The sequence below is a fragment of the Drosophila rhopaloa genome, unplaced genomic scaffold (genome assembly GCF_018152115.1).
Source record: "Drosophila rhopaloa isolate 14029-0021.01 unplaced genomic scaffold, ASM1815211v1 contig_115, whole genome shotgun sequence".
NCBI classification, from domain to species: Eukaryota; Metazoa; Arthropoda; class Insecta; order Diptera; family Drosophilidae; genus Drosophila; species Drosophila rhopaloa.
This window is the reverse complement of record NW_025334990.1, coordinates 15012983-15036776: the sequence shown is the minus strand read 5'-3', so window position 1 is coordinate 15036776 and position 23794 is coordinate 15012983. Positions and strand designations below refer to the sequence as shown.

Below are 23794 nucleotides of genomic sequence, written 5' to 3'. Positions count from 1 at the left end.
CCCTTGGATTATCAAAAACATAGTTTGAAAATACAAGAAAATAGCATCAAATTATTTTCCACAAAACCCGAGGTTTATTGGGCAAAAAGGTGTGCGGCCACGTACCGCAAATATTTGTGAACACGTGTGCAATGGCCGAGTGCGGAAGTTGCACTCGCGTTTTTTCTAATAAATGAAAAGCAAATAGCAAAGCGGCAACTCAGCTGGTTCTCTACCTGGAAATATGAAATGATGTTTGTGCCTCGCTTTTTTGTGAGGGGCCAAAAAGCCCTCTGTGCGAAAAATGCCAGGCGCAGGTCAAGCGCCGTGTGAAAAACTCAACGTTTTCAAGGGGGAAAAAGCTGGAAAAACATGAAGCAAAACTTTGAGCACATTTAGGGGGAGAAAAGTGGCGAAAAGCTAAAATCTGTCAGCTATAAGTTCAATAATTTTTTGGCTGGTCATTAACATCACGGCGATTAAGGGGGAATCCCGAATATGACAGCGGAGAGATTTAGAAAAATGACTTTAAGTCCCCTGACATTTCAAAGAGCCAGTTTTGAGACCTAGTTCGCGACCTTGACTAGACAACCCTCGGATCAGGGACCCCTATTCCTTCATCCTACTCTGCAACATCGTCACCCGCGAAAAAAGCCAGGCAAACAAAGTTAAAAATTCAAATAGGTCGACTACGGGGCCAAAGTCACCGGGTTGACTTGAGTTGAGGTTGCGACTGTGGAACTGGATGCCCAAGGAATCATCGCTGTCTGGAGGAGCACAACTGCAAACAGAGATTGGGACACCAGACGTTCACTTGCTGACAGCTGAGTGTATTCTTAATAATGCATATACACACCGAACAGCGACGACAACAAAAAACGCTGTAGACTTACACTGGAAAAAGTGGGAAATTTATATTTCGGAAGTCAATATTTTAAACTAATATTTATAAACACTTTTGTCACATTAGAACTTGAATAGTGCAAACTTATTGTTTTTTCAAGAACCGAGATTTATTCATTTGGTTTCCTAATTGTTAAGTCTTTTAAGAATTAGAACAATTATATAAAAAATTAATGATCATGTTAGTAATTCATATTTAATATATTTGGAACTTTTTTATGGTTTATGCTGATTTTAATATTGCTGATCTTGAACTGCAAACCAAATTTTTAAAGGAATGATGGGGCGAAATATAATAATAACTTTGTATGTCAGCAATGGAACGGCCGAAATAAATTATTTTGTCTACACTACAAAGTGTAAAGGTGAATTGAGTTTCACAAAGCTTTTTAATAAAACCCTTGGTTTTGCGTATCAAAAAAATAATTGTGTGGTCCTTTGAGCTACCAGTCTTTGATGTATTTCACTCTAATTTTGTTGTCCTACATTTTCTAATTTTTTTCGGTGTGGTAATGGACATAGGATTCGAGGAGGGGGTCCCTTCTGACAAAAAATTTACAATTTCGCACGCCATAGCGCCTACAGAATGTCACAGCAAAGTATGGAGAACTGATGGTGGCGGGATGCGATGGGGATGGGGAAGGGGAATGGGGAATGGGGAAGGGGGATGGAGAAGGGGGAAGGGGATGGGGAAGGGGAGGGGGGGGGTAGGGGGATGGGGCTCTGGAGCGCCGGTGGAGCCCGCTTTAGCCCGAACCGCCGACAAGAACAATCACAAAACAGACAAATCCAGCAGCAGCGACCACGACAACGAGAGCTTGTCTGTGCGTCTGTTTGTCTGTTACGTGCCACATGTGCGTCAGATGTGGCAATGATTTGCATCGAGGTGTGGCATAAAAAACAAACGCCCCAGCTGCGGGGTCGTTGCCAGTGGGCAAAAATGGGGAAAACACGACAGCGAGTGCGACAGTACCAGTATCGCAGGATTTCGAGGCGGGGGGAGTTATGTGTTGCCCGTTTTTATGACACATATGCAAATGCAGGAAGGACTTGTGTAGCAGGCCTCACTTGGTGTCTTCTTGTTTATTTGTTGTCACTGATAGGTCACACATATAATTGAAATTTTCCCCCCAGATTTAATTAAGGTGAGGAGGGCGAGGCGATGTTTACTTAGCTTAAATATTGAAGTGCGTGGAACAACAAAGTACAGAGTTATAAATTCTACAAGTTTCACTGAAATTTTGTAGATATTTTATAAATATGAAAGCTTCTATCAGCTGGCTTAATTTATAAGTCTAATGTTTAACCCATAAAATGTTTTGAGTAACTCAGAAACAGTGTTGCTGCAACTTGTTTTATCGCGTGGTAAAAACTTAAATGAACAAATACCCTGAGACTTACCATTAAAAGTTTGCCAAGCAGCTTGCTCTTAAAAGTTTAATTAATACGAAGATGCTTTTATATATTTTGTAATAAAAAAGCTTTTAAACTGTATTTAAGAAACCAGTGATATAATATAATGCACCAGATTTGCTAAGAAATTTAAAAACCAAATTCAAATATGGATTTATAAATTTAAGATAGAAAATCGTGTAGTGCTTTTCGGTTATCAACAAGTGTACTTTACATGTAATGTTTCACAATATCTTTTGTTCTTATCCATGTAAATACATCGTTTTGCATTTACTTTTAACCTTTGTTTTCCCTTTATTCAATCGGCCATGGAAAAACATGGACACGCTCCATGAATGATAACAATTCCTAATCATTGCCTTAGGCCTTGGAGAATCCGGGAAATCCAATGAAGTTGAAGCAGCTGGCTCCCTATAAACTGGACATTAAAATGCACGACACAAAATGATATGAAAACACTTTCGGCTAATTCGCACTGTCGAGCAACGTCTCAATTTCTGCTCTCGACATTTTATTAGAAAAATCCATAAACGTAAGCATAAAATTTAATGCGAATAATAAAAGCAAATTAGCCACAACAAGCGGCAGTCGATGCGATGGGCGGAATGGGTGGGAAAATTCCGAAATAAATAAATACATGGCCATAAAGAGTAACATACAAATGCGATTATAGTATCGGGGGCAATAATATTGACAGCCATCGACGACAATATCAACAGGAGAAGCAAAACCAATAATAACCTCATTCAAGTTCATGTAAAATGGCCAAGGGGGTGGTGGCGGGACATTTGGCTCTTGGAGGGTTAATTGCCGTGCGAACCAGATGGGCGAAAATGAAACCGAAAGAGGAGAAGAGATAAATTACACGTGTTTTCATTAACCCCTCAATGGGACCCGTTCGGTTGCTTGTTATAAATTCATGATAATTATTTAATTGTATACTTTACGAAAGTGATCCCAAAAACCAATTATAATAGTTTACAGAATTACAGAATGGTTAGCAACACATTGCAGTAATATAAATAAAAACCGATATGGTAATTAAAAAACACACGAGGCTCATATATACATTTTAAATGTTTAAAAATAAAAGAATTTAATTAGTCTTCTTAAAGCGCATTTACAAATTAATTCAGAAGACATTTAAATTTTAATACTAGAAATCAGTTGTAAGACAGAGTCCTGGAATTGAAGTTTTATTATCTTAAATGATTTTTTTAACCTTTTCAATTACATTAAAATCTTAATACTTAAAATTCAAAAACACTTTGAACCTAGCGAAAAGTCTATAGTGTTTTTTGACATGAAATCTTTTTCTACTACATCCTAGGTTAAAGATTCAAATATTTAATTGAACATGAAAAGCAGAAACATTGATTTATCGTAAGAGTATTTTAATCATTTTCATTAAAACATGTTCAACACTCACATTTATGAAAAAGTTATTTATTGATCCTATAAAATTGGTTCAAAAAGAATTATTTACCAGAGGAAAAATGATTCCCAGGGGTCATTTACGAACCCGCCAGCACCTCCGAGTGTTAAGGCCGAAGACACAAAGTGTCAATACGCCATTTGGACGGAAGGTGAAGAGCGGAAAGGTAAGACCTGCGCAGCGCTAATGAAATCAGACAACATTAACTGCGCCGCCGGCAGAACAGTCGAGTCAGCCGATGATGCCAATCATGACGTAGCCGGGTAATATGGGCCAAGTCAAGACAACAGGTAACAGGTGAGCAGTTGAGCAGCTGAGTGAATTAGATGGGCAATTGTTGCTCAAGGTTGTCTGCCTGAGTTATGGGCCATATTATGGGCCGATGCCACCCCCTGCGGAATTTTCGGAAGCGTAAACGTTTGATGTGACGGAACTTAAATAAATGTAATTTGCTGCGGTTATTGGCGGTGAGCGAGGCCCTCAGGTAAAACTCTGTCGGAGGCAATTCGATTTCGGCTGTAACAGCATCCGCCAGTTGGGCTGTGCATTTTGTGTTTGGCTACAGGGATTTTGCCGGTGCCTTAAGCCGTCAATAAGTTAGACTTCGGCAATGTTTGGTAAGTGATTAAATTAATTTTCATAAGCCCCAGATGCTTTGTGATTGCCGATTACTTTGAAGCAGGCTTTCACAACCGAACCAATTAATTATTTCCGAAAAAGGGCAGAGAGAAAGTCAATCACACAATAGTTGTTAGATTGAATTCAATAACCATTGGCTTACAAATTATAGTTTATAGGCCTTTGTCCAAGTTCGACTTAATTACACCTTGGAAAATTACTTTATACAATGTTAATTAATCTATTTACTATTTTATTAAAATTTGCTAAGTTGCTTTTTTCAGAATAAGATAATAATTTACTAAACAAAAGGAGACTTAAATTTAATAACACTTATTTTTTACATTTAATCTTAGTGACTTCTTGAATGGGGTTATTGATTTCGTTAAGTGGTCTTATCGCTAGGAAGATAAATATAAAAATATAATGTAATCAAGCCCTGACAATCTCACACTGACCAAGATAAAATCTGCCACCAAAGTGGGGAAAAAACTTTTCAATTAGTTATGCTCACAACTTCATAATGCCAGTGCCAAAACAAGCAAACTGAATTTGCAAAACCGAATTCGCAAACATGCCAATAAGCAGTCCCGCAAACACAAAGCCAGCCAGCTGAAATAAAACAACATTTGACAGTCATTTAATTTGCTTTGGCCCCTGCAGGCCAGGACATTAAAAACCCCAAAATAAACACCGCGGGCCATATAGCAAATAAGTCGGCTAAAAAAATGTGACAATGTTGTGTGTGTGTGTGTCTGTGTGTGTGTGTGTGTGTGCCGTGGCTACCGTATTAGTTTTACAACATACCCATAGATAAACGCCAAATCGCGAATAAAGCCCACCCACAGTCGACGCTTTTCGACAGTTTTATTTATTTGGTTAATTATGGCCGCTAGGTGCGGCTGTGCCGTTTGCGGCCTCGAAGCAAATAATAAAATCAAGCAAATAATACAATTACATCTCTGAACGCAAAGCTAAATAAAATTACGCGCTTCCCGCAGAGGGAGACGGCAACAGCAACAGCAACAGCAACAGGGCGGGGCAGAGGGAGATGGGAGATAGGAGACTGGCGGGCCCAGATGCAGATATATAACTACAGATACAACAGCGACAGTTGGCAAAAATAATAAGCGCGTAATTATGCGAATTAGTCGACAGGCAACAGCCGCATTAAATAAAGTCTAGCATACGCTCAGGGGCAACTAACTAAACGCGCACTCTCGCAAACACTTTAATTCGCTTTTGTTGTACTTCCCAAATGGCAAAATGGCGAATTTTCCGAATGTGCCCCCAGAAAAGTATGCTTTGAAAAGTGAAGAAAATTGAAAGTGAGAAAAACTAAAGGACCATCTTGAGACAAATTATTTTTAAGGTTTTACTGAGGTCTCATTATGGAGTATCTAAAAATGTTATGAAAACAAAAAGTGGTTTTTAATTATCACTCACTTATTTTATATACAAATTAATCGAAACAGTTTCTAGGCCCTCTGATTTATCCAGAATTATATTACTTAAATCGATTAAATTGCAGTTTGTAGCCACTTGAATTTGTAAGTATTTATGGTAAATAATAAAAATAGGTTTATTTTTCTAGACCATACAAAAATTAATTATTTTGAAAGCTGTAAATAAGTTTAGAGTACCATAAATAATATTATTGCACCTTTCTTTGAGTCTTTTAACGACACATTTTGTTAGAAACAAGAAGGATAACGAAGACTTAAAAACATATACGCTATGTTTGGTCAGGTCCTTTAGGTTGTTTTCTTAATCTTAATTATTATTTGTGAAGCTTCTGGGATTTCTCGTTAACAAGCGTATTTCTTTATCGACTTGGTTCGCACCTGTTTTTACTTCTTCTATTTGTCCTATTTTTGGCAATTAGGTTATATATATTTATACATGAACAGTTCGAAAGTCGACTATATGGTGTTTCCCTGCTGCTGGCTACTAATATACACATAAGTGTGCCTGAACACGTGGCCAGTGCGCCGTGAACAACTGCCATGCACTGGCAAACACGTCCACACACACTGCCTGAAACTCTCAACAACATTTCAACATTTCAGGCTGCAAGAGTCGAGGAGACCAGGACTCCTGGAGTCCTGAAGTCCAAGAAGGGGGAGGGGGAGGGCTACAACTGTAGGCAACTAAGGCGCATAAGCGTCGTCATCTAATAAAAATTTAAAGCCATTATTGCAAGTTGCCAACGTCCTCGGGCTGCGCCGTACAAGCTAAGGAAAGTCGGAGAAAAGCTGGAAAGTAACCCTTCGCACCTACCACCACTACTGACCCCGTCAATCCCCGCCAGAGCATTAAAACGAATTCCCAAGTATATTGTTTGAACAAGTCTCGTAGAAAACGTCAAATGTTAAATTGCCAATTTTTTCCCTTCTTTTCTGGCCTTTTTTCCCGACTTCTCGTGGGGTGAGTGTGGATGTGGAATCTCGTAGCAGCCGTTGCCATTTCACTTTATTTGCAACAAATTCTAAGCTGCATTTACAATAGGCAGGCGAGAGTCTCTCTAAGATGGCGCTGAATGCAACAAAATGCCAGGGGGTTCGGGGTTTTTTTTTGGAATTTGCCAGGGGGAGGGGGCGGGGGGTCTTAGCCATGCATAAATTGTGTAACTGCTTTCGGCCCTGTCTTTTGTTCCCGGCCAGAGCTTTACGGTTTACTACTCTCGGGCTTACATTTTATTTTATTTCCATTCCCCATCTCCGAGTGTGCTGTTCGTGCAGCATTTATGACATTCAGCAACAGAACCTATCCATATCTTTCACTCTCTGCCACAAAAGTCTTTTTTATGATGGAAATTAATATTGTATATATTAAATTTTACAAGTAAATGCAACAGAATAAAATGAATGTAAGTAAGAACCCATCCAAGGATGTCACTGCATCAAAGCAAAGTAAAAGCTGATTGCTGAGACGTGGAAAGGAGGAATATTACTTTTCTCTGCCATTGATTCTCGACAGAAGATAGCATGTCAAACTAGAAATGTGTATGGTTGGAGTAGCTATCATTAAATAAATATTTCGTTTTTCTGTCTGTTATTATTGTTTATCAAACTTGATATTTAAATAAGAGGCTTGCAGTCTATTAAATTATTTACTAAATATATTCCTATTGATATTTGGCTTGGAAGACTTTTACAGTGATAAATTCCTTTAAAAACTGTTTTTTATTTAATTTTCAAATGATAAATATTTTAAATTTACTTTAAACATACATATAAAGAAACAACTTTAATTAATTGCCTACAACAAGTGCCCTTTTAAAGTGTCCTCCATATTTGTTGTACACTTATACATAGCTATTGAAAATTATTTCATGTAATAAAATGTAAAACAGAAACAATTCCAAATGCAGCAAAAGCCATAAAAACTTGTTTGAATATAATAAGAGAATTTAGTTAAATGATAAAGTTTCAATTGGTAAAGTAGGAGAACTAAAATAATTATATAATTAACCTTCAACCTTATAAAACTTATAAAAACCAGTTAAAAGTTATTCACGAATATACTTTTGTTTTATTAAGGGAGGATACTTACCTCATTACCTTCTTTAAGTTTACCTTTGAGCTAGTTTGTTGTTCTCAAATATTTGCTTATGATAAGATCTTCCCAACTTGCACCTTAACTTTTGCCTTAGAAATAGAAGCAACCAGTGCAATTTGCTTTTTAAAGATTGCCATTCAGCTTTTAGTTGCTGAGGACCCCCAGATACACACTTCACTTTACACTCGCATCTATCAAGGATCTCTGCGGGCTGACAACTGCGACCGCCGAGCCTCGAAACCACTTGAAAATCCGCAAAAAAAAAAGGGGGAAAAACGAGGACAGTCTGGTTAGGAGATACCATGCCACCTTATCAGCGACTCCGGCGTGATTTGCATTTGCATTTCGCTGTAGTTGTTTTTGTAGCCGCTGGTTTTTCGGTGGGGCGGATGTCCTTCTTGTCCCTTATGTTGTTGTTGTCGTTTTCCTGTTGGGGTTATGTAGACACACACACACACACACACGTTGCCGAAATACGGATTAAAAGGGATTAAGCATACGCAGCGTATACGAGTAGGCGATGTGGTAGTAGGCAGTCAGTTCGCGGGGGGCAACACATGTTTAAATTATGCTCAAAATTTGTTTAAAGCGAGGTGTTTTGTAGGCCGGGGCCATGTGTTTGTGTTCCTTGGTCGGGTTGGCGTAACTGATAAGCGGGCTAAGTCGTGGCGAGTTTAGGGGGTCTGGGGCACATAGGTAAGCCGTGGGGATAATACGCCGGGTCTTGACTTAAATCGATGCTAATTTTCGGTTTAATTCAATGGTTTTGTTTACATGTGTTGGAACAACACCAGCCGCCCGTGTGTGTGCGTGTGTATGTGTGTGTGTAATGACATTTTGGCTTTTTGTTGCCGCCGTCGCCATGGCTGTGTAAATAATGCCTTTATTATTTTGCTTGATATCCACTCGCAGCAGATAAAAAATGGAATGGCAACACACAAACCACAACAAGCAGCAGGTGTTAAAAATTTCACAATATGATTATCTACAATTTTTTTGCACCCAACGATTCACATTTTTTTCATTATACTTTTGTGCTGCTTTGTCTGACGGTGTGAATTTTTGATGAAATTATGCGTGTACCGAGTTAGGCGTAGCGTAAATAATGCGTACTTATCAGTGGCAAACATTGGCACAGGTTTGAGCCGCACATTAGCAGAGAGCTGTTGGGTGGGAATTGAGGTGCATATGAGTATCTTTCGGATTTGGGTTCACTGCGGTGCTCCTGACTTGTGAAGGGAGCCGGAAAATGTGTCCCTCTTGCCCTAAACATTGAATTTTACTCATTGTTGTGGGATTTTAGGTACTTTAAATATTTGCTGAGATTTTTCATTTACAATTTGGAAAGATATGGTTTAACAATATATTTCTATATGGTATTTACTGATACAGTTTTTATAATACTTATTTACTTAATTATCTACAAAAGTAATAATAATGCAATTTATGTTTATTTAAGAAGAACAAATGCCTTTCATTTTTATTAAGTTGTATAATTTTAATACTTATAGCTAAAATCAGTGGTCACTAGTGAGAATAGGAAAGTGCCTTGTCGGTTTTTATTAAAACAACGAACTTTTCCGCTGTGAAAATCACTTACATATTGTATGTATGGCCATTGGTCAGGTTGAAAAACATTGTATGGCCTTTGTTATTACAAAATATTTTTTATGAAAAGCCTATCTAATTATTGTTTCACGCCTTGACCTAATTGCTTAGTTAATCATATAGTGCAATCCAAGGTTTCTCAGAATTCCTGGCGAAAAGCTCTAATTAGTTTTAAATTATAGAATATTCAATATGTCCAAATTGCACTATGGGTTTCTTTGTTATGTTAATCAAATCCAATTAGTTTACCATGCATAGGCATAATTGGAAGCCCAGTTAATCAATGGACTTATACCCATTCGAGCTTGAGTAACTTTTCCTCGGCAGTCGGTGGGGAAATTACTTGCCATCTATCTCTTGAACTTCGCCCCGGCACAGAGTTACTCCCCGAAATTCATTGAGGTATAATAACAAAGTCAATGAACACCTTGATGACAGTTAACAGAAACCGTAGATTGGCCAAAAGGAAAGTAGCAGCGAACACACACACACACACATCTCGACACAAAATGGCAGAAAAGAAAAGGCAAGAAGATGGCGCAAATTACAGACAAGCTTATTACGCAAAATTTCGCTTAATTAGCAGGCAAAAAGGGAACTGAACAGAGAGGAAATGGAAAGGCGGAAAAGCGGGAAAGTAGGCAACAGTTGCTAACGGACAGAAAGGAAAGTGAAAAGAGACAAAAGGCCGGGGGAAAAAAACTACTTATACTCCCTACACATGGTGGCAGACTTATGGCACCTTTTGCCAGGCAAAGCATAATATATATGAACTGACCTTAACAACTTGCACAGCAAAAAGCAACAACAACGACAACTACAACAACCGTCAAGAGGAAGAAGCAACATGTTAGCCGGGTCAAAACGGGGGGGTGAGTTCATGGGGACGGGGTAAAATTTACTCGGGCAACAGAATATTAAATGCCGCGTGGGAATTCTCGCCGTTTATGGTTGCAGCTGAAATGGGCCAGCCAGGGTGGAAAGAGATGGTACTAGAGTGGCAGAGAGAGATGGCCAGATAGCGAGGAGCGCGGCCAGTTACGCTTCAGTAATTTCACTTAAGTCATTATGAGCCATTAATAAAGCCAGCCTGTGCACTAGTTGAGCCACCACATAATTCAGGCTATATCTATATGTTACATCCCTTCTTGCCGCCTACTCATTTCACACATCAAAAATCAAGCGAGTGGTTCGCCGAATTATAATTATAATCATAATCATAATCCCACCTACATTCATGAAGACTTCAGGGTTTTAATGTGTTAAATACCTTATACCAAATTCCAAAGATAAAACACTTATCATTGAGAAGCAGCATAGTTGGTAGCGCCATTGTTATATCATATCATATCATATCTCCATTAGCACGTTTTTTGGTAATAATAAACGGCTACTCAAAATAACAAAGATACCCCTTTTTTATGCAAAATACATTTTTGAAGCTGTCAGTTTAGTTTAACAGGCTGCCATTTATTCTATCAAAAACTGCAAAAAACCTTTTATCCCAAACTGGTTCCGAAAAAATCTATTACCTTAGCTAGCTGTATTTTTTTTAGCATATAGACCAGACCATCACTGATCGCAAGCAACATGAGCCAGTTACACGTCCTTGATGTATTTCTCTGGCATTTCACTCGCATACAATTTTTATTATTCAGATGCACAGACAAACAAACATATTTGTTGATTCTTTTCCAACTTGTTTGCTGTTTTTTCCTCGGTGTCGTGGGAGGGGATTTTCCAGAAGCGATTTTTGTTTTTCATTGAAGTGCATTTTTATTGCAATTCATCAGCTTCGAAAGCAAAATTCGAGTGCATTGCGATTTGTGTTGTTCGAGAAGTCCGAGGTATTTAATTAATTTGAAAAATAAAATCCACCAGACGAAAATATCATATGGAAGAGATATTTGACCATAAGAGTGCACGCCAATTTTTATTTATTTCCCATTGAAATGCGTATTTCCAAAGAGTCGAGAACTGTTTGATTTTAAATATTTAACTTGATGTTGATGACCTGTAAACGTTTTGCACAAGTGGCAGTCAAGTTAATCTGAATTTAATTAAATTTTCAAGCAACGAACTGATTTAAGCTGAAACTTTTCTTTATTTGGGCATTCCATTTCCTTGCGACTTGGCAGACATCTTAACAGGATTATGAGTTGTTTAAATATGTTTTTCCGATGCCCCATAACTTCTGATACCCACTCTAAGTAATCCGGAATCTCGGTCAATTCATTTCCTATTACTCAAATATTTCTGCCGGCATAAAGTTTTTCTAATTCATCTCATTGCTGGCACTTTCACTTAAGTCGAAAACTTCTAGGATATACATATATTTTTTGTGGCCGCTGTTCAATGAAGTTTTCGACTCACACCCGCAGCTCTAGAAATACTTTTACTTTTACTTTCATAACCAAAAGCCTAACACTCGAGACAACAACAAACACTTCGAAAAAGTTTGAAGCCCACTCTTAAATATTATCTGTGAAGTACAACTCTTAAAGTCCAACTTATACAACTCTTCTAAGGGTGGCTCTTATAAATTGGCTTATACAACTCTTATAGGTATATGAGTTTATGCCCTACCTCTTCTAAAATTTATTCAGCCTGGACAGTAATGCTTATACAGCTCTCATATGTATACTTATACAGCTCTTATAGGCCAGCTTATACAGCTCTTATAGGTATAAGATATAGGGTTGCTCAGTGGCGCCCCTCTTCGAAAATCCATTCAGCTATGAAAATGGGTGCCTTTATAAGAGTGCGTCTGCACAATTAGCAGAGTCACAAACCTCTCTGGCGCCGAAGCAATGGATGCTGTGAGAGAAATAGACGATTACTTTACGAAAGTTTGGCGAAAACGAAGTCGAGTTGTTCTAAAAGATACGAGTGCTGGCTGCAAAAGTCAAAATGGTTTTAGATACCAGGCATATACATAGCTAAATTGCTAAAACGAAAAAAAATAGAGTCCAAAGTTAAAAGTTGCGATTTTATCCACCTAAATACATATGAATTAATGAAATATATTTTATTTAAAAATATAAGACTTTTTTACTTATAAATCACATATTCTGTCTTATATGTCTCACTTAGCGGTGATCTCAACCCATGAAACATATTTTTGCTTCAAATATTTTTGTATAAGTTGGACCCCAACATGTTTTTCAAACCGTCGATGTTCGAGTTCGCCTTAATCTTTTGTGAGCCGCGCTTGGACCTGTCGGCTAAAAGATACAGATACTTTGCGTTTAGTCTTGGTCGGTCTGCGCGTGGTCTATGTTGACAAACATTTCTGTGGCTCCCAGTTGCGTTTTTACCCGATCGAAGTTATTGCGCCGAAACATATACAAATATTCGAAACAAAATAAATATATGACAAATATTTATTAAATCTTAGACAGTTCGTACACACTGTTAGTGATAAATAAGTGCAACGAAAATGTTCTGCAAAATGCCTTGCAAAGTGCGGCCAAGCCTTGAATTGGCTGAGGCTTGTTATTAACCCGAAAGATACAAAACATAAGCCCAAACTGTAAACAAGTTAAAGTGAGTGAGTGAGTGTGTCGCAATCTTACAACAAATTCCAACAATCGAGCAACCTACAAGATGCAGTTTTGGATAACTCTGACATTTGCCGTGCTCTTGGGTGAGTTATCTATTGCTGGTAAAAATTGAAAACATATGAACCGCCGAATGTAGCTCATAGATGACCGCTTGCATAAATGTCTGCGGCAAAAGTTCATGACATTTTCGCCCGGGCAATCGCAAACAAAAAAAAAGAAGCCCCGACTCTCGGTGGCAGTCGTATCTTTCCATATGAATTGTGGCTTGGAGGATCCGGGGACTGGGCTTTCAAAGGGGGAAGGGGACCCTATGTCTAGATACTCCTTTGTCTGCTTGCTTTTCGTTTTTCCAGCGATTTTTAGTTTGGTTGACATTTAAACACTTGTTTTTTCGTTTCCCCAGTCAACGGCGTCTGTGGCGGCTGCTGCTGTGGTTTTTGCCTCACAACAAATAGATATAGAGAATAATTTTGTAGCCACAGCCAAGTGTTGCTTTAACACACAGGTCACCAGCACCCCCAATCCCTCCTCCGACCAACTACCCACCCTTTACATGCAAAAAGTTTTTCGTATAAATTTTTTCACAGTTTCAGTTATTTTCCTCAACAATTTCTGCAGCCTCAACTTTTATTTTTTCCGCCTGCTTCGGCTGCTGTTTATTTGATTTATGCGACATAATTCAGGCGAACTTTGTGGCACACATAATTTAATTTTTGCCATCACTTCGAAGAGGGAGGGAAGTTGCAGAATGGAAAGGTGAGGGGACCGACACTTTAACTGACAACCATTGTTGCCATTCGTTCCCGTGCACTTTTTAATTATTTTTTCCACCACTCTTGTGATGACAAAGTTGGCGCTTTTGTCCCGCATAGTTTTAGTTTTATTGTCGGTATTTGTTCATCTGTTAATTGAAAACTATTTGACTATCAAATTTGTATGGCGTTAAAAGTTCCTTTTTTAAATTCGTGTATAAGTCGAGTGCTAATTGTTGACTCTTAAGAGGTGGTGTTGCATCCAAAGGCCGCTTGTAGCACCTATCATCTATCTGTATCTGTATCAACACGATTCTTTTGTTTGGTCTTCCTAATGCTACATGACGAATTTATTAGTGGGCATTGAAAATAGTTGATTAGCGTGCTGTCAAATCGGGATGAACAAGACTGAAGCTTGAATCATTATTTTATGAAATGAAAATAAACTGTTAAAATGTTCGATTTGTTTTTATTTAAAATATTTACGTTGAAATTATTTTTTTAATGATAAAACATTGCATAACAAACTTAAGCAAATTTTTGCCATATATGTTCAGGTAAATGGGTTCGTAAGCAAGTGCGAAGCTTAAAGGCGAGCTCACATTTGTTGTCATCCTTTATATTTAGGCATGGTTTTGCACTGTCAAGTCCCGGTAATTCGATCTTGTCATTGACAATTACCTTTTCATTTACAAAGTGACAATAATAATAACACTTAACTTTATAGTCGGGTGGATTTATTTTTAAGACGTCTGGAGTCACATGGTTCTTTTTCGCACATTCTTCTAGTGATTTTTGCTATTTCAATGCAGTTTATTTATATTATTATAAATAAAAAAAAATCATAGTGTTACTTACGATAGCATCAGAATAAACGAATAGAGGGCCGATGGCCAGCAACAGTACCAAGGCAACCAACGCGTTCATTTCGGAGACTAATTCTGGCCAGAGTATTAAAGGCCATTTTTATATGTTTTTCCTGCGCGACTTCTCGAATAAGTTTTTTAAATTAATGATGATTTCGTGCTTTAATTTTAATTTTTTGACATTTAAGTTTTACTGTTTTTAGCAGTGAATGACAACAAATTATAAATCTTTACTCATCCGTCTTAGCATTATTAATATGTTTAAATATTAAGCAATGCATTGAGTAAAATCAAAGATCAACTAAGCTTAGTTATTCCTAATGCTAAATGACGAATTTATTAGTGGGCATTGCACGACTTCTCGAATAAGTTTTGTTAAATTAATGATGATTTCGTGCTTAAATTAGATGTATTATATGTATATGATAGCTAACAGGAAGAAACTTATCTCTCAGAGTTTTTAAACATTATTTGCATTTATTTTGTATATGATAGCCAAACTAACATAGCTGCTGTTGACTTATTTATTGCGTAGAAAATTCTCAACTTGACCATCGGTAATGTTCCGTTTTAGGCACTTGAACAACTTATAAGCGAGTTCACATTCGTTGTCATCCTTGAGATCAAGGCACTTCCTTGTTCTTTGAGAGCCGGCTATTTTCCGGACACTATGTGATCGTTTTTTATTGGAAGAATCTGGTTGGATGATCTTTCCATTTTTAATCACATCAGTCTGTTCGAAATAGCACAGATAAAAGCACTTGATTGACTCGTCGGAATCATTATTCAACATTTCTTCGGTCACATCTTCCAGTTCTGCGCAGAATTTCCATTCGCCCTCCTATTGGAAATATTTCATTAGTAGATATTAGTGGACCCACTTATTAAGGAATAAGAATCCATCTGTTACTTACAAGTTTGGAATAAACCAAAAGAGGACCAATGGCCAGCGAGAGAAGTATGGTTACCAAAGCGTTCATTTCGGAGACTTATTCTGGCCAGAGTATTAAAGGCCATTTTTATATGTTTTTTCTGCACGACTTCTCAAATAAGTTTTGTTAAATTAATGATGATTTCGTGCTTAAATTTTAATTTTTTGACATTAAAGTTTTACTATTTGTAGCAGTGAATGACAATAAATTATAAATCTTTACTCATCCTTCTTAGCATTATTAATATATTTAAACAGTAAGCAATGCATTGAGTGAAATCAAAGATCAACTAAGCTTAGTTATTCCAAATGCTGCATGGCTAATATATTAGTAGGCATTGCAAATTTTTGACTATAGTGTTGTGAAATAGATTAGGAGACGAGTGAGCAGAGCTAAAGCTAAAGCTAACACCAGAAATCATTTGAAAATTGCTCTTGAATGTGCGATAATGTGGCTTAAAAGTCCAGCTAACAATTTATGCGCTTAAATTGCCATAATTCCTGGAAATAAATGTAAATCGCATGTTATTCATATTTGTGTACAATAAATGTAGTGAGATTTCCGAGAACTAAGACACTTACCATTTAAATTGAATTACGAATAAGGAAAGAAGCGCCACAAAAAGGAGAGGAAGCGAATGAGGTCCCTGACAGGTTAGCAATATCATTACACGACTCGGCCAGACTTCCCTGTGGCATTAGCACCTGCCCTTTGCTATATACACACAAAATACAAGATACATATGTGTATGGAGAGGCTCCGTGGTTCGCACGCGTCGAAAATTAATACAAGCCAAGCTGCAAAAGGCAAAAACCGCCAAGAAACCGCTGGCCAGAAGGCAAAAAAAGAAGTAATATAAAGGGAAGCGAAGTTGGCAAGCTGCTAAAAGATGAAATACACCTGCTCGGGCACACTCCAAAAATTTTCATTCAGTCTATATGTCTATGTGTAGCATGGAGCAAACCTACAAAATTAGTTTTATGCCCGCACATATCCACACACTTTTTTCTCTTGTTTTCGCCTCTCTTTTTTGTGGCACAACTAGAAAATTGAGGATGTGGTTTTAGGTGCCAGAGGAGAGTGGAATTCACAAATCTCTTTTACCCACATGGAGAGCTCGTCGTTGCATAGATATCCGTCCATATGTACTGTCAGCTTTATAATCAGCAGACGATTTACGTAGGCAAATTGAATTAAGGCTGCAAAAACCTCGGCAAACAGAGTGGACTTAAAACCCGATTTGGCCTAATGCCGCTGCTAAAATGTGTTAGCACACAACTAACTTTTCAGCATAAATCCTTCACGTCGGCCGTTGGTACAGTGCATTGAACCAGCGGCTTAAACCCAAGCTAATCGGTTGCCCAACTACGACCACTCGGCAAGTAAGCCACTTGCTCTGATTAAAAGCAGCAAAAAAAACCAGCAGAAAGGAGTTAAAAAATGAGTGCAAATTATATGACGAACGGGTTATGGGGTTGCGTACAAGAGCTCTAAGCCATAAAGAGCAAATGATGTTGGTACTAGCACTAGCCTACATAAGGCAGCTCTTCAAGTTGCTAACTGACCGCATTTGGTTCTGGCCACAGAACAGAAAGCCGATGAGATGTATGTGCTCCATTTGGACGAAATCCAATTCTGTCTATCCTTAAGCCCGAGTGCTCACCTCATTACGGAGGCTTCCCTTTTCAAAGTTTACCACTTCTTCACAGGGCCAGAAAATTGAATATCTGCACATTAAAGAAAAACAAGATAAAACTTATCTTTCTGAGATTTAAAACATTTTTAGCATTTTTTTTTTGTATATCATAGCTAACAGGAAAAAATGTAGTTTTAAAAAATTTGTAACATTTTATTTTGTATATGATAGCTAATCTAACATAGCTGCTGTTGACTCATTTATTGTAGGTAGAAAATTCTCAACTTGATTATCGATAATGTTCCGTTGTAGGCACTTGAAAAACTTATAACCGAGTTCACATTCGTTGTCATCCTTTAGATCAAGGCACTTCCTTGTTCTTTGAAAGCCGGCTATTCCCCAGACACTTCGAGATATTTTTTTATTGGAAGGATCTGGTTGGATGATCTTGCCGTTTTTAATCACATGAGTCTGTTCGAAATGGCAAAGATAAAAACACTTGACTTTATAATCGTCGGAATCATTATCCAACATTTCTTCGGTCACACCTTCCTGTTCTGCGCAGAACTGCAATTCGGCCTCCTATTGGAAATGTATCATTAGTAGGTATTAGTGGACCCACTTATTAAGGAATAAGAAGCCATCTGTTACTTACAAGTTCGGAATAAACCAAAAGAGGACCAATGGCCAGCGAGAGAAGTATCGTTACCAAAGCGTTCATTTTGGATACTGTTTCTGATCGGTGTTTTGCGGGCAGCTTTTAAAGGTTTTCTGGTCGGACTTTTGTTCGTAATTGAAATTTTTTATCTATCTCTATATTTAGTTTTTTTATCTTGTGTTTACAATTTACTATTTAATTATAGCTAATAATTAGTTAGGCAATTTTGCAGTAACAGTAAATTATGGATCTTTGCCCTCGCAGCTGCTATTAAAATATTTTATAGAACGACTATAGTTCCATTTTTATTAGTATATTTTTGAAAATACTGAACCAACATTTTGATTTTAATTGTAATAACCTGTGGAGGTTTATATGTCAGAGCCTCAATAGATTGAAATATGTGCATAGTGCTCTTAGTTTGAGCTTTTTGTTGCCTGTGCGTGACGTACTCTTCATCTAATCATCCAATGCAGCTTACAAAAAGGTGAGTTTTAGCCACCTCATGCCTGCAACTTTTTCCCAAGAAAATAGCATTCCTTGCCGGGATATATACATATATTTATATCCATCAGCCTGCATCTGCATCGGAAAGTGCCGCATAATTACAACCCCCGGTCGTACCTTCTCATTTGTGAACAGCTCTTGCCATCTCGGACTTTGTCCCTGGATTTCCTTTCCCCCTTGGCTTGATCACAAAGTTGCGACCCCAAACACAAAATGCTGGTCATTTGTTTTTATGTAAATACAAAATGTGCTGCCATCTTGCTGTTGTTAAGTTGGCTTATGCACATTTCCCGCTTCCCAACAACAAAAAACATGAGAAGAAAAACCATACTCCATAAGCTGGATTCTTCCTGAAGCAGTATTTATTTTTCGGTTGGTGTAAACATTTCTATTTGGGCTGGCAGTTTTTGGTCAAAAGCGCAAAACATGTTTCTTATTATTTTTTGTGCAAATTCACTTCCGCCAGAAAACCGAAAATGAGCAACGAAAAGCAGCAGAAAATTGCTCACAACTTCTTTTCTTCTACGCTGGCAGCTGTATCACATTTTCTTTTGTGCAGTAAAAATAAATAACAGTTTATGAAAATTTGCCAAAAAGTATCAGCGGCCAAGAACGAGAACAAAGTGGAGTGGCTTTTCCTGTTTTGCCATTGTAAACGAAAAAGAAGCTAAAAAGCTGCCCATTTAAAAGGCGTTGACACTCCCCGCCAATTCGTTCTCTCACCCGCTTGAAATTTGTGCTAACGAGTTGTCGTTGTTTGCTTTCCTCAACTGAAGAGCCGGGTCTTCAATAGGCCCATGTGATGAGGCCGGGCCCAAAGCCCCCCCCTCCGCATCCCCCCCTCCCGATGTCTTTGTGCTAAATTGAACCAATTTTTTTGCTCTTCCTCTGGGTTTTTTTCCTATGTTTTTTTGTTTTCTACAAACATATTCTGTTTTTATGCTATTTTTTTTTTATTTCAGTACTTTGCACGTCAAGTGAGTGAAAACTCAGCGCTGGAGAATGCGATTTCCTAGCATGAGTGTGAATGCGAATGCGCTTTCAAAGCTCGGCTGCTGTCTATTCATGCGTGCCACACATCGGGCATGGTTTTTGGGTGGTGCGGTGGTTTTCAGGGTGGTGCGATGGTGGCTCGGTGTTGTTGCAGAGCCCCTCGAATCCAACATGTGTATCTACACACACTTATGGAACACCAAGCGACTTTCTGAGGATGAGCAACGACATGAAATTGATATTGCTGTACTTTATGTTTATGTCGCATCATAATCGTTGCTTATCATAGCTAATTCTGATTTTAAGGCCAATTGTGATTAGACGATATGTTACTTTGGCAGAAGCCAAATAATTTTATTAGTTGCTCTCCTTTAAATGTATGGGTTAAACAACAAAAAAAAGTTAACTGATCAATATCATAAGAAGAAATAAACACCAGTAACGCGCACTAAACACACAAATAGCTTATAGGCAAGTTCGCATTTGTCGTCTTCCACAATGGTCCAACATTTTTCGTTATACTTATTCTTAACCAGTTCCCTCGGAAGTTCCGCATCTGAAGGATCACCTGGGACGATTTTGCCATTGACAATTAATTTCTTTTCAAGATCGCCTAGTAAATGGCACTTTAAAGGTTTATCCTGTACTTTCCTAAGCGCGTCAAGCAAGCGTTCTTCATATTGTTTCGGTTGAGCCTGTTGAAATTGGTCAACAAAGACACATGTTTATTAAAATTTATTAAAATTTTAGGTCAGGTTAAAGCTTAAGACTACCTTCAATTTCGAAAGCGACAAACATTTTTTTTATAAAAAGTTATTATTAGTCGTATAGAATTTTAGTTTTGTGTCATGATTTAAATGCAGTTTTCGGTTGCAAGCAAAACTGCCAAACAATTACGGATAAGGGGCTGCAGCCCCTTAAATGTAATCTTGAAAGCATTTCATGAGCTTGTAGCCGAGTTCACATTTGTTGTCATCCTTAAGTTCCAGGCATTTCGACCTATCTATTCCATCCAACGATAACTGAGAGGGGACGATCTTGCCATTGGCAATGAAATTGCCCAATTCCAAAATGCAATGGAAATAACACTTAAATTCATCATTGCTGTCACTAATACCAGCTAGCTCTCTAATCGCTTCTTGCCTTGTTGTGCAGTTTTTAAGATGAGGATCCTGTTGAAAGTCGACACAGTTTTTAGCTGTGTATTTAAAAATTTTTGGGTAAGGAAACCACCTACTACTACTTACTAGTTCCCCATTGGGTATAGCACCAATACCAACGGACAGCAGGAGAACCAGAGCAACTGCAACGTTCATTTTGAAGACTGATTCTGTTCAATGTACTGGAGACATTTTTAAAGGGATTCTGGCACAACTTCACGCATAAGTTTTAAACATTATAAGTGTAATAGGCCCTTAAAGGCATTTTAACAGCTTTAAGCACAGTTTACACATTACATTTTTAAACCCGTTACTTGTTATGCAAATCTTTAACTGTTAAAATAGAGTTAATACATCTACAAAATATGAAAATTGACGTTTTAGGCACTCCCCCCATTTGCGCAATTTTATATATTATTATATATACATAAAAAACTAACTACATAGTTTGTAACACTTCATTGTAAGAAAAAAAAAACAGATCCACTTACGATAACAGGAGTTAATAGAGAACCAACGGCCCCCAGGATAGCCAAAGTAAGCAATACTTTCATCTTGAAGTTGTACTGATTAGTGATACTGATCGGAGTATTACGGAAAGTTTTTATACTTTGTTTTTGCACGACTTCTCGCATGAGTTTTAATAATTATAATCTAATTTCCGGTTTCCACATTACATTTCGTGTTCTAAACTAAGTTTACTGGATTTATAATATTTTCCAGTAATTTTTTTCATTTCAATTTTATCCATCCCCTTAACTATAATATAAGAAATATAATATAATAAAGTTATTTTACACCATATAAATATTTTAAATACAAATTTTTATTCTCTTAGCTATCCTATACCAATTTTTTTGGCAAGAATATAGACAAAACTTTTAAAAAACTTGGCACTATGACTTTACACAGACTTTATCTTTGGCTTAGTTTAGTATATATGAACTGCTTTATCATGTAAATTTAAGCATTTATATAGCTTGTAGCCGAGTTCACATCTGTTGTCATCCTTCAAATCCATACACAACTTCATCCTTTCGATGAGTCCTGATGGTATATTCTTTGTTGAAAGATCAGGTTTGACGATCTTACCATTGACAATGAGTTTGGTATTTTCCAAACTGCAGTAGTGCAAGCACTTATATGTAGAATTGGTGCCACCCTTATTATTAATCTCTTTAAGGGCTTCTGCCCTTGTTGTGCAATTTTGAATCACCTTTTCATAAGAACTGGATAATTTATGGTCGAGATAATGTTACTGGTACTTACGATATTAAAACAATCCATAGGACCAATGGCCAGTGGAAAAACCAAGGCAACCAATACCTTCATTTTTATATCCGTTACTCGTAGAGTAAAAGGGTATATTGTATTCGTGCAAAAGTATGTAACAGCTAGAAGGAAGCGTTTCCGACCCTATAAAGTATATATATTCTTGATCAGGGTCACTAGCCGAGTCGATATAGCCATGTCCGTCTGTCCGTCTGTCCGTCTGTCTGTCCGTCTGTCTGTCTGTCCGTATGAACGCTGAGATCTCGGAAACTATAAAAGCTAGACGATTGGCATTTTGCATGCGGATTCTAGGAGTTCCTACGCAGCGCAAGTTTGTTTAAAAAAGGTGCCATGCCCCCTTTAACGCCCACAATCGCTTATATACGATTTTAAAAATTTAAATATTTCGGAAAAGTAAAAATGCAGTTTTATTGTGTTTATCAATACCTATCGAAATGTAGAAGAAATTTTTCAAATCGGACCATTCCTTAAAAAGTTATGCGTGATCAAAGTTTCTATCTCCATCTCCCTCGCACTCCCTTTACCTGAGTAACGGGTATCTGATAGTCGGGGCACCCGACTATAGCGTTCTCTCTTGTTAGACTGAATCAGTTCGGTGTATCGAGGGTAGTTTTAAAAGATTTCTGGCACAACTTCACGCTTCAATTTCCAGCATTATTGCCTGTTGAATTATAATTTTCTGGCCTTACCACAGAGAACTAGGAATCTAATACTAATATTAATGCCTTGCTTTTTTTTTTAATTATCACACCCCCAAAAAAATTATAGACCTTTACTTATTATGGTTCTAGAGAACATGGTCTCTGTAGCATACTCAATTTATTAAAATCAAGTTCGGCATTTTTTACAAATCTGGAAGGTGCCTTTTTAAGCAGGTGAATACCTTATAGCCGAGTTCACATTTGTTGGGATCCGAAATTGTCAGACATGGCTTAATCTTAATACCTATATGCTCATGCTTATAGAGATTCAGTGTTATGTTAAGTACGGACAAATTGAAATCGCCGACCACGCCATTGACAATTACTTCGAGCCTTTCCAATTCACAAGCATAGAAGCACTTGACCCTAGTACTGGTGGGAAAATTTTCCAAATAATGTTGGGTTATCCCGCCCCTTTTTGCGCAATCATTTCTTTCTGGGTTCTATTGGAAATCATTATAATTAGTTATATTTGTGGGTGAGAAAACAAAAACACTGCTACTTACGATTATATGAGAGAATAAGGGACCGACGGTCAGCAGGAAAACCAAACCAGCCAATACTTTCATCTTGAGTTCTGATACTGATCAGAGTATTACAGAACTCTTTTATACTTTATTTTGGCAAGACTTCCCGCATAATTATCCAAGGTGATTAGCTGTTTTACGCTTCAATTTCCAGCATTATTGCCTGTCGAATTATAATTTTCTGGCCTTACCACAAAAATTAAATTATCCCCGTTTTTTAATTTTTGATTGATTAATGGCCTAGCATACCCCTCCAAATGATGAATTTTTAAGCATCCCTTAGAATGTCAATAGGCTATAGACTATAGACACACCTTTTACTTTAAGAGTCATTTGAATATATTAAATAACCAATTTTTATACCCTTGCATTATTTTTAGTCAACGCAGTGAAGGAGACATTTCCGACCCTATAAAGTATATATGTTCTTGATCAGCATCACCAGAAAAGTCGATCTAGCCATGTCCGTCTGTCCGTCCGTTTCTACGCAAACTAGTCTCTCACTTTTAAAGCTATCTGCTTGAAACTTTCCCAGAAGTTGTTTTTCTATTGCAGGTATAATATAAGTTGGGACGATCCGGATCGGGCGACTAAATCATATAGCTCCCATAGAAACAATCGGAAAAAAAATTCAACAAAATTATAACTTTGTTGTTTTTAATTTGTTGTTTTTGTTCGTTGGGATTCGG

General features: G+C 37.6%; 6 protein-coding genes and 1 long non-coding RNA gene across 8 annotated transcripts in view; 1 reads left to right on the top strand and 6 right to left on the bottom strand.

The window, feature by feature from the left end:
• The first annotated feature begins 12779 nt into the window (after window positions 1–12779).
• LOC108039874 (nephrin) overlaps window positions 12780–23794 on the top strand; it is a 30718-nt gene continuing 19703 nt past the window's right edge. For both annotated transcript variants that reach the window (XM_017117032.2, XM_017117031.2), the window contains exon 1: window positions 12780–13163. In XM_017117032.2, coding sequence (XP_016972521.1) covers window positions 13124–13163 — 40 coding nt within the window. In that variant the 5' untranslated portion in view covers window positions 12780–13123. The remainder of the gene's footprint in view (window positions 13164–23794) is intronic.
• On the bottom strand, window positions 14282–14760 carry LOC108039882. Its single transcript, XM_017117040.1, has 2 exons — window positions 14691–14760; window positions 14282–14630 (listed from the first exon to the last, which is right to left on the bottom strand). Exons 1-2 carry the CDS (start codon window positions 14757–14759, stop codon window positions 14361–14363), a joined length of 339 nt encoding a protein of 112 aa, XP_016972529.1. The 5' UTR covers window position 14760; the 3' UTR covers window positions 14282–14360.
• On the bottom strand, window positions 15150–15729 carry LOC108039876 (general odorant-binding protein 56a-like). The gene is made up of 2 exons (XM_017117035.1): window positions 15613–15729; window positions 15150–15539 (listed from the first exon to the last, which is right to left on the bottom strand). The coding sequence occupies exons 1-2, from the start codon at window positions 15676–15678 to the stop codon at window positions 15219–15221; spliced, it is 387 nt and encodes a 128-aa protein (XP_016972524.1). The 5' UTR covers window positions 15679–15729; the 3' UTR covers window positions 15150–15218.
• On the bottom strand, window positions 17459–18018 carry LOC108039875. Its single transcript, XM_017117033.2, has 2 exons — window positions 17922–18018; window positions 17459–17848 (listed from the first exon to the last, which is right to left on the bottom strand). Exons 1-2 carry the CDS (start codon window positions 17985–17987, stop codon window positions 17498–17500), a joined length of 417 nt encoding a protein of 138 aa, XP_016972522.1. The 5' UTR covers window positions 17988–18018; the 3' UTR covers window positions 17459–17497.
• LOC108039879 lies at window positions 19742–21145 on the bottom strand. The gene is made up of 2 exons (XM_017117038.1): window positions 21076–21145; window positions 19742–20119 (listed from the first exon to the last, which is right to left on the bottom strand). The coding sequence occupies exons 1-2, from the start codon at window positions 21136–21138 to the stop codon at window positions 19841–19843; spliced, it is 342 nt and encodes a 113-aa protein (XP_016972527.1). The 5' UTR covers window positions 21139–21145; the 3' UTR covers window positions 19742–19840.
• On the bottom strand, window positions 20145–20790 carry LOC108039881 (general odorant-binding protein 56d-like). The gene is made up of 2 exons (XM_017117039.2): window positions 20672–20790; window positions 20145–20596 (listed from the first exon to the last, which is right to left on the bottom strand). Exons 1-2 carry the CDS (start codon window positions 20738–20740, stop codon window positions 20342–20344), a joined length of 324 nt encoding a protein of 107 aa, XP_016972528.1. The 5' UTR covers window positions 20741–20790; the 3' UTR covers window positions 20145–20341.
• Window positions 22657–23152, bottom strand: LOC123037484. The gene is made up of 2 exons (XR_006417517.1): window positions 23085–23152; window positions 22657–23021 (listed from the first exon to the last, which is right to left on the bottom strand). It is a non-coding gene; the product is annotated as an uncharacterized LOC123037484 (long non-coding RNA).

What these genes read in the sequence shown, in the direction of transcription:
- LOC108039882 (XM_017117040.1), bottom strand. Translation starts at nt 14,759, where the DNA reads ATGAACGCGTTGGTTGCCTTGGTACTGTTGCTGGCCATCGGCCCTCTA. An exon ending in TCGTTTATTCTGATGCTATC is followed by an intron (nt 14,631 to 14,690) that starts GTAAGTAACACT and finishes GCATTGAAATAG; the next exon opens with CAAAAATCACTAGAAGAATG.
- LOC108039879 (XM_017117038.1), bottom strand. Translation starts at nt 21,138, where the DNA reads ATGAAAGTATTGCTTACTTTGGCTATCCTGGGGGCCGTTGGTTCTCTA. An exon ending in CTCTATTAACTCCTGTTATC is followed by an intron (nt 20,120 to 21,075) that starts GTAAGTGGATCT and finishes CAATTTCAACAG; the next exon opens with GCTCAACCGAAACAATATGA.
- LOC108039876 (XM_017117035.1), bottom strand. Translation starts at nt 15,678, where the DNA reads ATGAACGCTTTGGTAACCATACTTCTCTCGCTGGCCATTGGTCCTCTT. An exon ending in TTTTGGTTTATTCCAAACTT is followed by an intron (nt 15,540 to 15,612) that starts GTAAGTAACAGA and finishes TATTTCCAATAG; the next exon opens with GAGGGCGAATGGAAATTCTG.
- LOC108039881 (XM_017117039.2), bottom strand. Translation starts at nt 20,740, where the DNA reads ATGAACGTTGCAGTTGCTCTGGTTCTCCTGCTGTCCGTTGGTATTGGT. An exon ending in CTATACCCAATGGGGAACTA is followed by an intron (nt 20,597 to 20,671) that starts GTAAGTAGTAGT and finishes GACTTTCAACAG; the next exon opens with GATCCTCATCTTAAAAACTG.
- LOC108039875 (XM_017117033.2), bottom strand. Translation starts at nt 17,987, where the DNA reads ATGAACGCTTTGGTAACGATACTTCTCTCGCTGGCCATTGGTCCTCTT. An exon ending in TTTTGGTTTATTCCGAACTT is followed by an intron (nt 17,849 to 17,921) that starts GTAAGTAACAGA and finishes CATTTCCAATAG; the next exon opens with GAGGCCGAATTGCAGTTCTG.